General features: G+C 38.9%; 1 protein-coding gene across 3 annotated transcripts in view; it reads right to left on the reverse strand.

Moving 5' to 3' along the window:
* heatr5a (HEAT repeat containing 5a) overlaps positions 1-12174 on the reverse strand; it is a 157103-nt gene that overhangs the window by 142421 nt on the left and 2508 nt on the right. For all 3 annotated transcript variants that reach the window (XM_069916719.1, XM_069916718.1, XM_069916720.1), the window contains exons 2-3: positions 4905-5115; positions 2837-3048 (exon numbers count right to left, since the gene is read on the reverse strand). In XM_069916719.1, coding sequence (XP_069772820.1) covers positions 2837-3048; positions 4905-5030 — 338 coding nt within the window. In that variant the 5' untranslated portion in view covers positions 5031-5115. The remainder of the gene's footprint in view (positions 1-2836; positions 3049-4904; positions 5116-12174) is intronic.

The following is a 12174-nucleotide window of genomic DNA, read 5'->3' on the forward strand; positions in this document are numbered from 1 at the left end:
GGAAGGCGATGGTCCTCCATTCTGGAGACGTGACCCATCCAGCGCAGCTGGATCTTCAGCAGCGTGGACTCGATGCTGTCGACCTCTGCCATCTCGAGTACCTCGACGTTAGGGGTGTGAGCGCTCCAATGGATGTTGAGGATGGAGCGGAGACAACGCTGGTGGAAGCGTTCTAGGAGCCGTAGGTGGTGCCGGTAGAGGACCCATGATTCGGAGCCGAACAGGAGTGTGGGTATGACAACGGCTCTGTATACGCTTATCTTTGTGAGGTTTTTCAGTTGGTTGTTTTTCCAGACTCTTTTGTGTAGTCTTCCAAAGGCGCTATTTGCCTTGGCGAGTCTGTTGTCTATCTCATTGTCGATCCTTGCATCTGATGAAATGGTGCAGCCGAGATAGGTAAACTGGTTGACCGTTTTGAGTTTTGTGTGCCCGACGGAGATGTGGGGGGGCTGGTAGTCATGGTGGGGAGCTGGCTGATGGAGGACCTCAGTTTTCTTCAGGCTGACTTCCAGGCCAAACATTTTGGCAGTTTCCGCAAAGCAGGACGTCAAGCGCTTGGGAAAATACTAGCATCGGATGTCCCCCAAAGTTCCTCAACATGATTATCCAACTGCACGAAAACCAACAAGGTCGGGTCAGATACAGCAATGAGCTCTCTGAACCCTTCTCCATTAACAATGGCGTGAAGCAAGGCTGTGTTCTCGCACCAACCCTCTTTTCAATCTTCTTCAGCATGATGCTGAACCAAGCCATGAAAGACCCCAACAATGAAGACGCTGTTTACATCCGGTACCGCACGGATGGCAGTCTCTTCAATCTGAGGCGCCTGCAAGCTCACACCAAGACACAAGAGAAACTTGTCCGTGAACTACTCTTTGCAGATGATGCCGCTTTAGTTGCCCATTCAGAGCTATTAATTTAATGGGTAGGATAAATACAATTAAGATAAATATCTTTCCGCGTATACAATATTTGTTTCAATTTATTCCGTATTTACTTGGTAATATTTTTTTTCGAGATTTGAATAAAATGGTTAGCGAGTTTTTATGGAGGGGTAAATTTTCGAGAGTGGCTTTGAATAAATTAACTTGGAAATATGAGTTAGGGGGATTACGTTTACCACATTTTCAAAATTATTATGAAGCAGCCCAACTTAAATTTATTAGTTCCTAGTTGGGCCAAAATTGAGATGGCAAATATTTCTGAATTTGAAATACATCTACTTTTGTTTAGATGGAATATAAATTTGTTACAACAATATAATGTGCCTATATTAAAGCATTTTATGAAGTTATGGATAAATAAAAATAAAATGACAGGCTCTAGGGATAAATTATCGGCTTTGACTCCATTGTATAATAATCAACTTATTCCTTTTTCAATACATAATCGAAGTTTATTGCATTGGAGATTTAAAGGTGTGAAAAGTTTGGGAGTGTTTTAAAGAGGGTAAATTTTTATCTTTTAATCAGATGAGGGAAGGTTTTGGTATTGATAAAAATTCTTTGTTTCTTTATTATCAAATTTGATCTTTGGTAAGATGTATGTTTGGTAGAGATATGATTTTACCTGAAATGACTAAATTTGAGACTTTTCTTATGAAGGTACCAGAGAAGGGTTATATTTCATCTATGTATCAAATATTACAGGATGGTATGGATAAAAAGGGTTGGGATAGATCTAAAAGTAAATGGGAAGCGGACACTGGTTTTATTTTTTCCAAAGATGATTGGTTAGATATTTGTGATGATAGTGTAACTAGATTGATAAATGCTCGTTATGCAATGATTAACTATAATTTTTTACATCAATTATATTTAACACCTGAAAAATTTAAAAAGTATGGTTTTCATGAATCAGACTTGTGTTTTAGATGTGGTGATACGGTTGGAACTTTTTTTCATGCTGTTTGGTCATGTATACATATACAATCTTTTTGGAAGAAAATTCAATCGTTTTTAGAATATCTGTATAAGATTAAAATAGTTTTAGGTCCAACAGTATTTTTATTGGGTAGTTTGCAACTTTTGAAAGGCTTGGGATTAGGTAAGTTTCAGCTTGCCTTTGTATATTTAGCTTTATCCGTAGCGAAAAAATGTATTGCTAGTACGTGGAAAGACACAAATATGATTGATATTAATAGATGGCATAATGAGATGAAATATTGTTTAATAATGGAAAAATTATGTATGTTTCGCGTGATAATTATAATTTTTTAATTAATAAGTGATCATTATATTCAGAATATTTACATTTCAATTTACATTGATTAGATCTTAATATGTATATTTAATTTAAAAAATTTTTTTTTTCTTTATGGCTCTCCTTAGGAGAGTTGGCTGAAGGGGGGGGTTCTTTTCTCTTTTTTTACATATATAAAAAATAACATTCATGTTTATGGTTAATTGTTGTATATGTCATATTATTTGTTTTTTGAACGAATAAAGTTTTAAAAAAAGTGTTTGTATGTGACCTAAACTAAAAACCCTGCCCCAATTTACCTCCCAAAACATATAAATAGTCTGTCACAGTAAATAAACTGCAATACAGAAAGAATAAAAAGGAAAATCAATGAAGTGCGCAAGTAAGAGTTCTTAAATGAGCCTCTGTTTGAGTTTGTCATTGAGGATGAGGAGTCTGATGGTGGAGGGATAGCAGCTGTTCCTGAATCTGGTGATGTGAGTCTAATGGCATCTACACCTCTTTCCTGATGGCAGCAGCGAGAACAGAGCGTATGCTAGGTGGTGAAAGTCTTCGATGATTGCTGCTTTCGCACATTACTCATAATTGTGGAATTGCTATAATCTTCACATTTCCTATAACAAATATTACTTACAGTTTGGTAGGTAAGTAGCTTGGTGAGTCATCTTTGCACCTGATTATCTCATTGCATTTGTCTATTGTTTGGTACACAGTCAAAGTATCACCAAGACTATACAATAAGGCCAGATTCTTAGCAATCAGTCTACGGGCAGGTGGTCCTGGTGAACTCTCCAACAAGACTGTCAATTGTTCTACCAATGTCTTCTGCTTTTCTTTGATATCAGCCTGTAAAGAAAAAGTTATAAGAGTGAAAAAACTAGTCTGTAAAATAATTTGTATTATCCCTTTGACATGCCCCTTGAACTTATTTTTGAACTTTACTCAAAATTAACTTATTTCAATGCAGCAATCCCTGACAATGAAACCAAACTATAATTCCGCAATAATGTTAATGAGAGCATTTTCAGCCAGAACCCAGAGACTACCCGATTTTCAGTACCTCCGTGGTATCTTCCATAACATTTTCCCCACAATTGAAATAGTCTCTCAAATATTTTATTCCCAAAGTAAAGCAGGTTCAATATGCTCTAATCATTAATTATTTAAAAAGACAACTCACTTCTTCAACTACAACCCAAATCAAAACCAGTAACCTTGATGAAGGGCTCAAGCCTGAAACATTATGTATCTTCATCTTCGCTACATGAAGTATACTGTTTGACTAGATGAGTTTCTCCATCATTGTGTTTTTACTTCAACTCAGGGTGCCAGTAGACTTTTATGTTTTATTTACATCAAAACCAGTTTGATGCCTTCGGATGTAAGATAAAACAAATTGGCAGGACTCTCTCAAAGTTTTACATGAACATCCAACTGAAATTTGACAATAAGACAGAGGACATAATTCCATTCGGCCCATCAAGTTTGCGCTGCCATTTGAAAAACAGCTGATGTATTTTTCCTCAAAACCTCATTATTTTGCTTTCTCCCCATAACCTTTGACACAAAAGTTTCATAGCCCAATAGCTGCAAAGGTTTCTTATTTCTTTTCCAGAAAGACATCCTTTTTTTCTGAGACTGTGCCTCCTGGTCCCAGATTCCCCCATTTCTGGAAACATCTTCTGTACAGGCTTTTAAAAAACTTAGTAGGTTTCAATGAGACCCCCTTCATTTAAACCCAAGCAAGTACAGGCCCAGAGCCATAAAACGCTCCTTGTATGTTAAACCTCTCATCCCCAGGATCATTCTCACAAACATCCTCCCATCACCAGCACATCCTTCCTTAGATATGGTCCCAGAACTGTTCACATACGTGGTCTGACCAATGCCGAATAAAGCCTCAGCATTACATTATGCCAGTGGTTCTCAACCTTTTTCTTTCCACTCCCATGCCACTTTACGTAATCCCTTTGCTATCGGTGCTCTGTGATTAGTAAGGGATTGCTTAAGATGGTAAGTTTGTGGGAAGGAAAAGTTGAGAACCACTGCTCTTGACCTAATTGTTACTGAAATATTTTGCTTGAGAAAAATTGTTATTGGCCCATTTCCTTTGGAGTTATGAAACTGTGCACATAACGAGTCAATTAAGTACAATTAAAAAGTGGTTTTCAAACTTTTTTCTCTCTACCCACATACCACCTTAAGTAATCCCTTAAGCACCGACGGCATGGGGAATACTTAAGGTGTTATGTAAATGGAAAGAAAAACCATTATGCTTTTATATTCCAATCGTTTGAAATCAATGCTACCATTGGATTTGCCTTCCTTACAACCAAATCAACCTGTAAGTTAACCATTAAGGAATTCTACACTCTGACTTACTTTGAATTTCCATGCTCTGAATTCTCTCACCAATTAAGAAATAGTCTATCCTTTTATTCCTTCTCCCATAGAACATTACCATCTACTTCCCTACACTGCATTCCACCTGCCATCTCTTTCCCAATACAGCATTCACAGTTCTACCCTCATCAACCTATTTGGTCATTAGCTTCAATAAAAACACTCAGATTTCAGAAATAGAATTACTCACACACTCAAATGGTAATACAGACAGAAACATACACACACTCACGGACAAATAGAAGGACATTATATAAACAAGGGTGTTTTCACAACTTTTTAAAAAATTTAAACTTTACCTTACTTGCAGCAACCAGAAGTTTCTGTAGGAATTGAAGCCATTCAAAAATAAACTCCGGTTTCTTTGATTCACTCAGTTTATGATAGAACTCTTCATTTAATAGCAGACTATGTGCTTGCTCCATAGTTCTGCCGGACTTTTCTCAAACGCTCATTGAAACTTCATAAAAGGTAGAAGGAACATTGAAAGTCTTGGCATTCTTCCAATTGCTACAATACAAGCAGAAGTATTCATTCATGGTCTGTGACAAACACAACTGATTCAACAACAAATCAATGAAAAAACATTTTACGTGGTAAAAAGTATTTGATTTATCATGAAATAAAAAATGTAATCATCCAACAGATTTAGATTGCACAGGGATACTTCTCTGATACTGATCTCTCAGCTTGAACTAATTGGTTATTTGAAACAAATTCAAATTTTAATTTATTTACTCTTTGTATTAACTTATCAACACATCTCCAAAAGCAAAACTTTTAAAAACAGATACTACTAGACACAGCACAGAAAACAAGCCAGATATCAACTAACTAATTCAAGATTCCATTTATTGTCATGTACAAAAAATACAGCAAAATCTGTTTGCCCTTTTAAGGCCCACAAAAAGGCACTGTCAATACAATACCACTGTCAAGACAAGAGATGCCAAAGAGAGTCCCTTCAGAGAGAGATTGTCTACGGATTGCAGAGATAACATCTAGAATTGCACGGCCTCCTGTCCAACAGTGATCCCAAACTATAGACATTCAAGTCACACATCCTTCATCCTTGGTTCTGAGCCTCCCAACACATTTGGAAACTCTCAGCACAAAAGGCTTTTTGGGAATCCTACCTTCCCATCAGCATATTCATGAATTCAGATCCAAATTCCTGGCTCCCAGAAATCAGTCTCCATCAACCCAATGTTTTACCTATTTTTGGCAAAATAGCCCAAAGCGGGAAACTGGTCCACTTCTGTCATTTCCTGCTCTGTAGGGTTCTCCAAAGCCTCTTAATTGGCAGGAAGGAGAGAGTGTTTTTTTGTTCTGGTGTCCTACCTACATTGATCCATTGCATCCTCAGAGTCCGCAATCCTCAAAATCTGAACCACCAAATGTGGGCACCACCATTTTGGACCCAGACCTCTGATGACATCGATGTAAAAACTCCCACTGGCCCTGTTCTACAGGCAATTTAAACCTGCATGGGGCCAATGAGTAGGACAGCCAAGCAGTAGGGCCCCACAGAGGAACATTGAAAGACTTTGCTCTTGTTCCCTGCTCTCACTGGTTCCATGCCAGTGCAGGGCTACTGACACAGCATCACGACCACATTTCCAAAGGTCAGGGATTTAGGGGATAGATACGATACAATTAATTGAAGTTAACACTCTTCGTCAAAATACTGCCAGAGAATTATCTGAAGAACAATGCAGCACTCTCACAGCAGGATTGTCAATCTAGATTCAATAAGTTACTATCTATAGTTTTCCAGCATTCACCCTGCAGTCTTCATGCAATGACATTTCAAATGCTCATCTCAATGTTTAAATGTAGTCACAGTACCTATCCACTCAAACATCTTGCTTCAGATTTCGAGAAGAAACGTTCCCAAACACTCCACCACCAATCCTCATTTTAAAGCTATACCTTCTGGTTATTGACACATCACTGAACAGAAGAGGCTTCTCACGACTATATCTTCAAATTTCATACACTTCCATCAGTTTCACCCTTCAACCTCATTTATTCCAAAGAAAACAAAACCCACCTCTTCAATTTCACATACAACTGGTTTTGATCCCAGGCAACATCCTGGTGAATCTTCTCTGTGTCCTTTCCTGTGCATTGATACCCTTCCTTTCATGTGGCAATGAGAACGGAATGCAGTATCCCAGTTGTGACTCAACAATGTTTTGTATGGTTGCACCATTACCTCCTTGCTCTTACCTTCTCTGAAAACATGTACTCTGTGTGCCAAAAGCCACTAGCCAAGTGACCGACAAGCTGCACTGCTTCCTTATGTTATAGGTAGTCATGTCATATCTAAGCCCACAAAATGAAACAACTACAGTACACAAAGTTCGCTCAGAAATCCATTGTTTAAATGAGGAAAAATTGCAAGTCATGAGTTCAAATACTTTGTGGATAACAAGACTGATCCTGCTTCCCAACTGAAATATTGTTGACAACCATGCTTAAAATATTGTAAAACTAGTTACATTTTCACAAAGTAGAGAAACCTCTGCATCAAGTTCAAAGGAACCTTTGAGAGATTGGGCTAAAAATAAGATGAACAACTGGGGTGCAAGAATTTTTCTTAACAACAGAGCAAGTCAAATTACATTAAAAGCATAGTGAAGTCTGTGGTTCAAGAACAAGCAACTTTAAAAACAAGCTGTTTGATCCACTCAAGAGATAGAAGCAGTTTTATGTCAACACTATAGCAAAGATCACCAACTCATGAAAAAAACAGCAAAAAATAAACACTGGTGAGCAACATTCAAGGTAATTTGAGGATACCAGTAAAAGCTCCGTCATCTTCATAGTTCTCCAGTTATTCATCGTCTGTTTTTCACAATGTTTGGGACAAAAGCACTTTTTTTCCTTTACTTACCCCTGTGCTTCAGTTTTAAATTTCCAATCAAGCAATTCACATGTGGTTAAAGTGCACATTCCAGATTTTATTCAAGGTTATTTGTATATATTTTGGTTTGCACATGTAGAAATTACAGCACTTTTTCTACATAGTTCACCAATGTTTGGGACATTTGGCTTCACAGGTGTTTGTGAGTACTCAGGAATGTTTAATTGCTTCATTGATGTAGACACAAGAGAGCAAGGCTTGCTTCTAAGCTTTTGATCACCTCTTGAGTCTGCCGTTGCCATTTTTCAATGAGGATCAGAGTTGTGCCAATGAATGTCAAAAAAGCCATTATGAGGCTGAAAGACAAGAATAAAACAATAACAGACATTCTCCAAAACTTAGGATTACAAAAATCAACTTTTTGGAACAACATTAAGACCGACCCGAACTGGTGAGCTCAGTAATCACAAAGGCGCTATTCGGCCAAGGAGGATCTCCACTACTGATGACAGAAGAATTCTCATCATAATAATTTTTAAAAATCCCCAAACGCCTGTCCAACAGATCAGAAACACTCTTCACGAGGCAGGTGTGGATGTGTCAATGACTACTGTCCGCAGAAGATTTCATGAACAGAAATACAGAGGCTACATTGCAACATGCAAGACACTAGTTCGCCATAGAAACAGGATGGCCCAATTACAGTTTGCAAAGAAGTATTTTTAAAAAGCCTGCAGAATTCAGTAAAGAGGTCTTGTGGACAGAAAAGACCAAGATGAACCTGTATCAGAGTGATGGCAAGAGCAAAGTATGGAGGCGTAAAGTTCCATCTATGAAACATGGAGGTGGGGTTGTTATGACCTAGGAACGTATGGCTGCTGCAAGTACTGGCACACTCATCTTCATTGACGATGTAACTGTTGATGGCAGTAGCAAAATAAATTTTGAGGTGCATAGAAACATCATCTGCTCAAGTTCGAGAAAATGCCTCCAAACTCGTTGGCCAGCACTTCATCCTACAGCAAAACAAGGATGTCAAACATACTGCTAAATTAACAAAGGTACTTTTCAAACCTTAAAAACTGGAAAATTCTTGAATGGTTAAGTCAGTCGCCTGATCTAAATCCAATTGAACATGCCTTCCATATGCTGCAGAGAAAACTTATGGGGACAAGTCCAGAAACAAGCAGGAGCTGAAGATGGCTGCAGTAGAGGCCTGGGAGAGAATCATCAGAAAAGATATTCAGCTCCTAGAAATGTCTGTGAATCACAGACTTCAGGCAGTCATTGCATGAAAGGTATATGCAACAAAGTGCTAAGCATGACTACCTTAGTATCATAGCTATGTCTCAAATATTATGGTAACCGGAAATGAGGGACTATGTATAAAAAGTGCTGTAATTTACACATGGTCAAACCAAAATAACCTTGAATAAAATCTGGAACGTGCACTTGAATCACATGGCAATTGCTTGATTCCAAATATTAAACTGGGGAGCACCAGAACAAATAAAGGAAAAAAAGTGTCTTTGCCCCAAGCATGAAGTAGGGCAGTGTATATTTAACCATATCTGAACCCTTCTCCATTAACAATGGCGTGAAGCAAGGCTGTGTTCTCGCACCAACCCTCTTTTCAATCTTCTTCAGCATGATGCTGAACCAAGCCATGAAAGACCCCAACAATGAAGACGCTGTTTACATCCGGTACCGCACGGATGGCAGTCTCTTCAATCTGAGGCGCCTGCAAGCTCACACCAAGACACAAGAGAAACTTGTCCGTGAACTACTCTTTGCAGATGATGCCGCTTTAGTTGCCCATTCAGAGCCAGCTCTTCAGCGCTTGACGTCCTATTTGCGGAAACTGCCAAAATGTTTGGCCTGGAAGTCAGCCTGAAGAAAACTGAGGTCCTCCATCAGCCAGCTCCCCACCATGACTACCAGCCCCCCCACATCTCCATCGGGCACACAAAACTCAAAACGGTCAACCAGTTTACCTATCTCGGCTGCACCATTTCATCAGATGCAAGGATCGACAATGAGATAGACAACAGACTCGCCAAGGCAAATAGCGCCTTTGGAAGACTACACAAAAGAGTCTGGAAAAACAACCAACTGAAAAACCTCACAAAGATAAGCGTATACAGAGCCGTTGTCATACCCACACTCCTGTTCGGCTCCGAATCATGGGTCCTCTACCGGCACCACCTACAGCTCCTAGAACGCTTCCACCAGCGTTGTCTCCGCTCCATCCTCAACATCCATTGGAGCGCTCACACCCCTAACGTCGAGGTACTCGAGATGGCAGAGGTCGACAGCATCGAGTCCACGCTGCTGAAGATCCAGCTGCGCTGGATGGGTCACGTCTCCAGAATGGAGGACCATCGCCTTCCCAAGATCGTATTATATGGCGAGCTCTCCACTGGCCACCGTGACAGAGGTGCACCAAAGAAAAGGTACAAGGACTGCCTAAAGAAATCTCTTGGTGCCTGCCACATTGACCACCGCCAGTGGGCTGATAACGCCTCAAACCGTGCATCTTGGCGCCTCACAGTTTGGCGGGCAGCAGCCTCCTTTGAAGAAGACCGCAGAGCCCACCTCACTGACAAAAGGCAAAGGAGGAAAAACTCAACACCCAACCCCAACCAACCAATTTTCCCTTGCAACCGCTGCAATCGTGTCTGCCTGTCCCGCATCGGACTGGTCAGCCACAAACGAGCCTGCAGCTGACGTGGACTTTTTTACCCCCTCCATAAATCTTCGTCCGCGAAGCCAAGCCAAAGAAAGAAGGTATAGGATTAAAGACTAACAAACCATAAAGCAAAAAGTTTATTTTCTCAAGATCAAAATTTAATTGCATTAAGTTAAAACCTGAATGGACCTTTCAAACTTCTTAGGACCGATTTACATTTTGTCAGGAAATTCAATTGCAGTGACAAAAACTCACATCAGTTAAATTATCAATTTTGAGGATAACGATGTACTGACAAGCACATCAATTTATTAATATGAAACTGTTCTTACCATATACATCTTCAGGGCACAAAATTTAAAGAATTTTTGCAAGCATCAATTCAGAATTTACAGATAAATTCAGTCATCTATTTATAACAAGTTACCTGAATAAAAAAAAAATCAGTAAGAAATGGCATTTTTTTACAAGAATACCTAATCTTTCCATAAATAATCTAAACATCACTCACAATAGTGAGCTATAAACTAAAAAAAGTGTTTTGTTCAGAATGAATCTTTTCAGCAGACTGAACTGTGAAACTTATGTTTGTTAACTGCCAAGAGAGATTTATCTAGTGCCAGAACTGTAATTACTTTTATGAAATCACGAGTTTGAACACATCATTAATCATTTTCTGTACAAAAGTACATTGCAAGGACCACAAAAATATTGGATAAAATTTTCAACCCACACTGAATTTCTTTTTAAAGATCCTATTTGTATCATCACTTGGTACAAAAAGCTTGCATGTTAAAACAAATGCATGGTACTCAAATTGTAATCATACTTTATAAAAGCAGCAAGTATTGATTATTTACCCTCAGTTAAGCGAACTCATTCTACACTAACACTGTTCTCAAAGGACATCAAAATGCCATTCATGTACCATCTCTAACCTTATCACTTCTGGTCATCTCCCTCTGCCAGTCTCTAACCTCTATTTCCCAACCCTGCGCTGCCCAGTTATATCTCCTACCCAAGATCCACAAACACAGTTGTTCTGGTAGACCCACTGTTTCCACAAGCTCCTGCCCCATGAATCAATGTCTTCTTACCTCAACATCATTTTTTTGCAATTGGAAGATAATTTGAAAATACAACAATGGTATATAGAAATGAATAAATGTATTCCATTAGAAAAAATAACATATAGTTTAAGAAATAATATTGAAATATTCGAACAAGTATGGGAGCCTTACATTAAATACAATAGCGAAAACCTACCGGGAACAAACATTACCTAAGTTGATGGAAGGAGAAGAAAAGAAAAGAATGGACTCAGTAGAATTTCTGGTGTATTTTTGTTGAATGACAACATTGTCTGACTGGCTTAATGCAACCTAGATTGTATACCTAAAATGGATAAGAGGGGGGGGGGGTGGGGGGGTGGCTTGGGAGGAGGGAGGGGGGGTGGGGGGGTGGCTTGGGAGGAGGGAGGGGGGGGGAGAAAAAGTCACTGTATATGTGTGAAAATGAAAAAGTGTATATCATGGCTAACGTGTTTTATGGTGTGAAAAATAAAAAATTTAAAAAAAAACAATTTTTTTGCCATCCAGTCTAGTTCCTCCCCACCTACATCTGCCATACCTCGCATGCCCTCCATAATTTCAACAACTCCTAATTTCCTGAATTCAACCACCTCATTCAATATGGACATCCAATATCTGTACATCTCTATTCCCCCATCTGGAAAATCTCAAAGTCCTTCATTTCTTTCTCCACAACAGATACAACTAGATTTCCTCCACCTGGCAAGACTTGTACTCATCCTCAATAACCATTTCTTCAATTCATCCCACCTTCTCCAAATCAAAGAGGTAGCCATAGGTATATAGTTTCTCCAGCATTTTTGTGCAAATTACACAGTTCCAAAAACTTCACAATATCATCAGTAATTCAGTCTTAGATTTTAAATTTGTGCAGAAATCCAAAATTTTACTACACTAAACAATATATGCTTTAATGTTTC

Source organism: Narcine bancroftii, chromosome 2, assembly GCF_036971445.1.
Source record: "Narcine bancroftii isolate sNarBan1 chromosome 2, sNarBan1.hap1, whole genome shotgun sequence".
Taxonomy (NCBI): Eukaryota; Metazoa; Chordata; class Chondrichthyes; order Torpediniformes; family Narcinidae; genus Narcine; species Narcine bancroftii.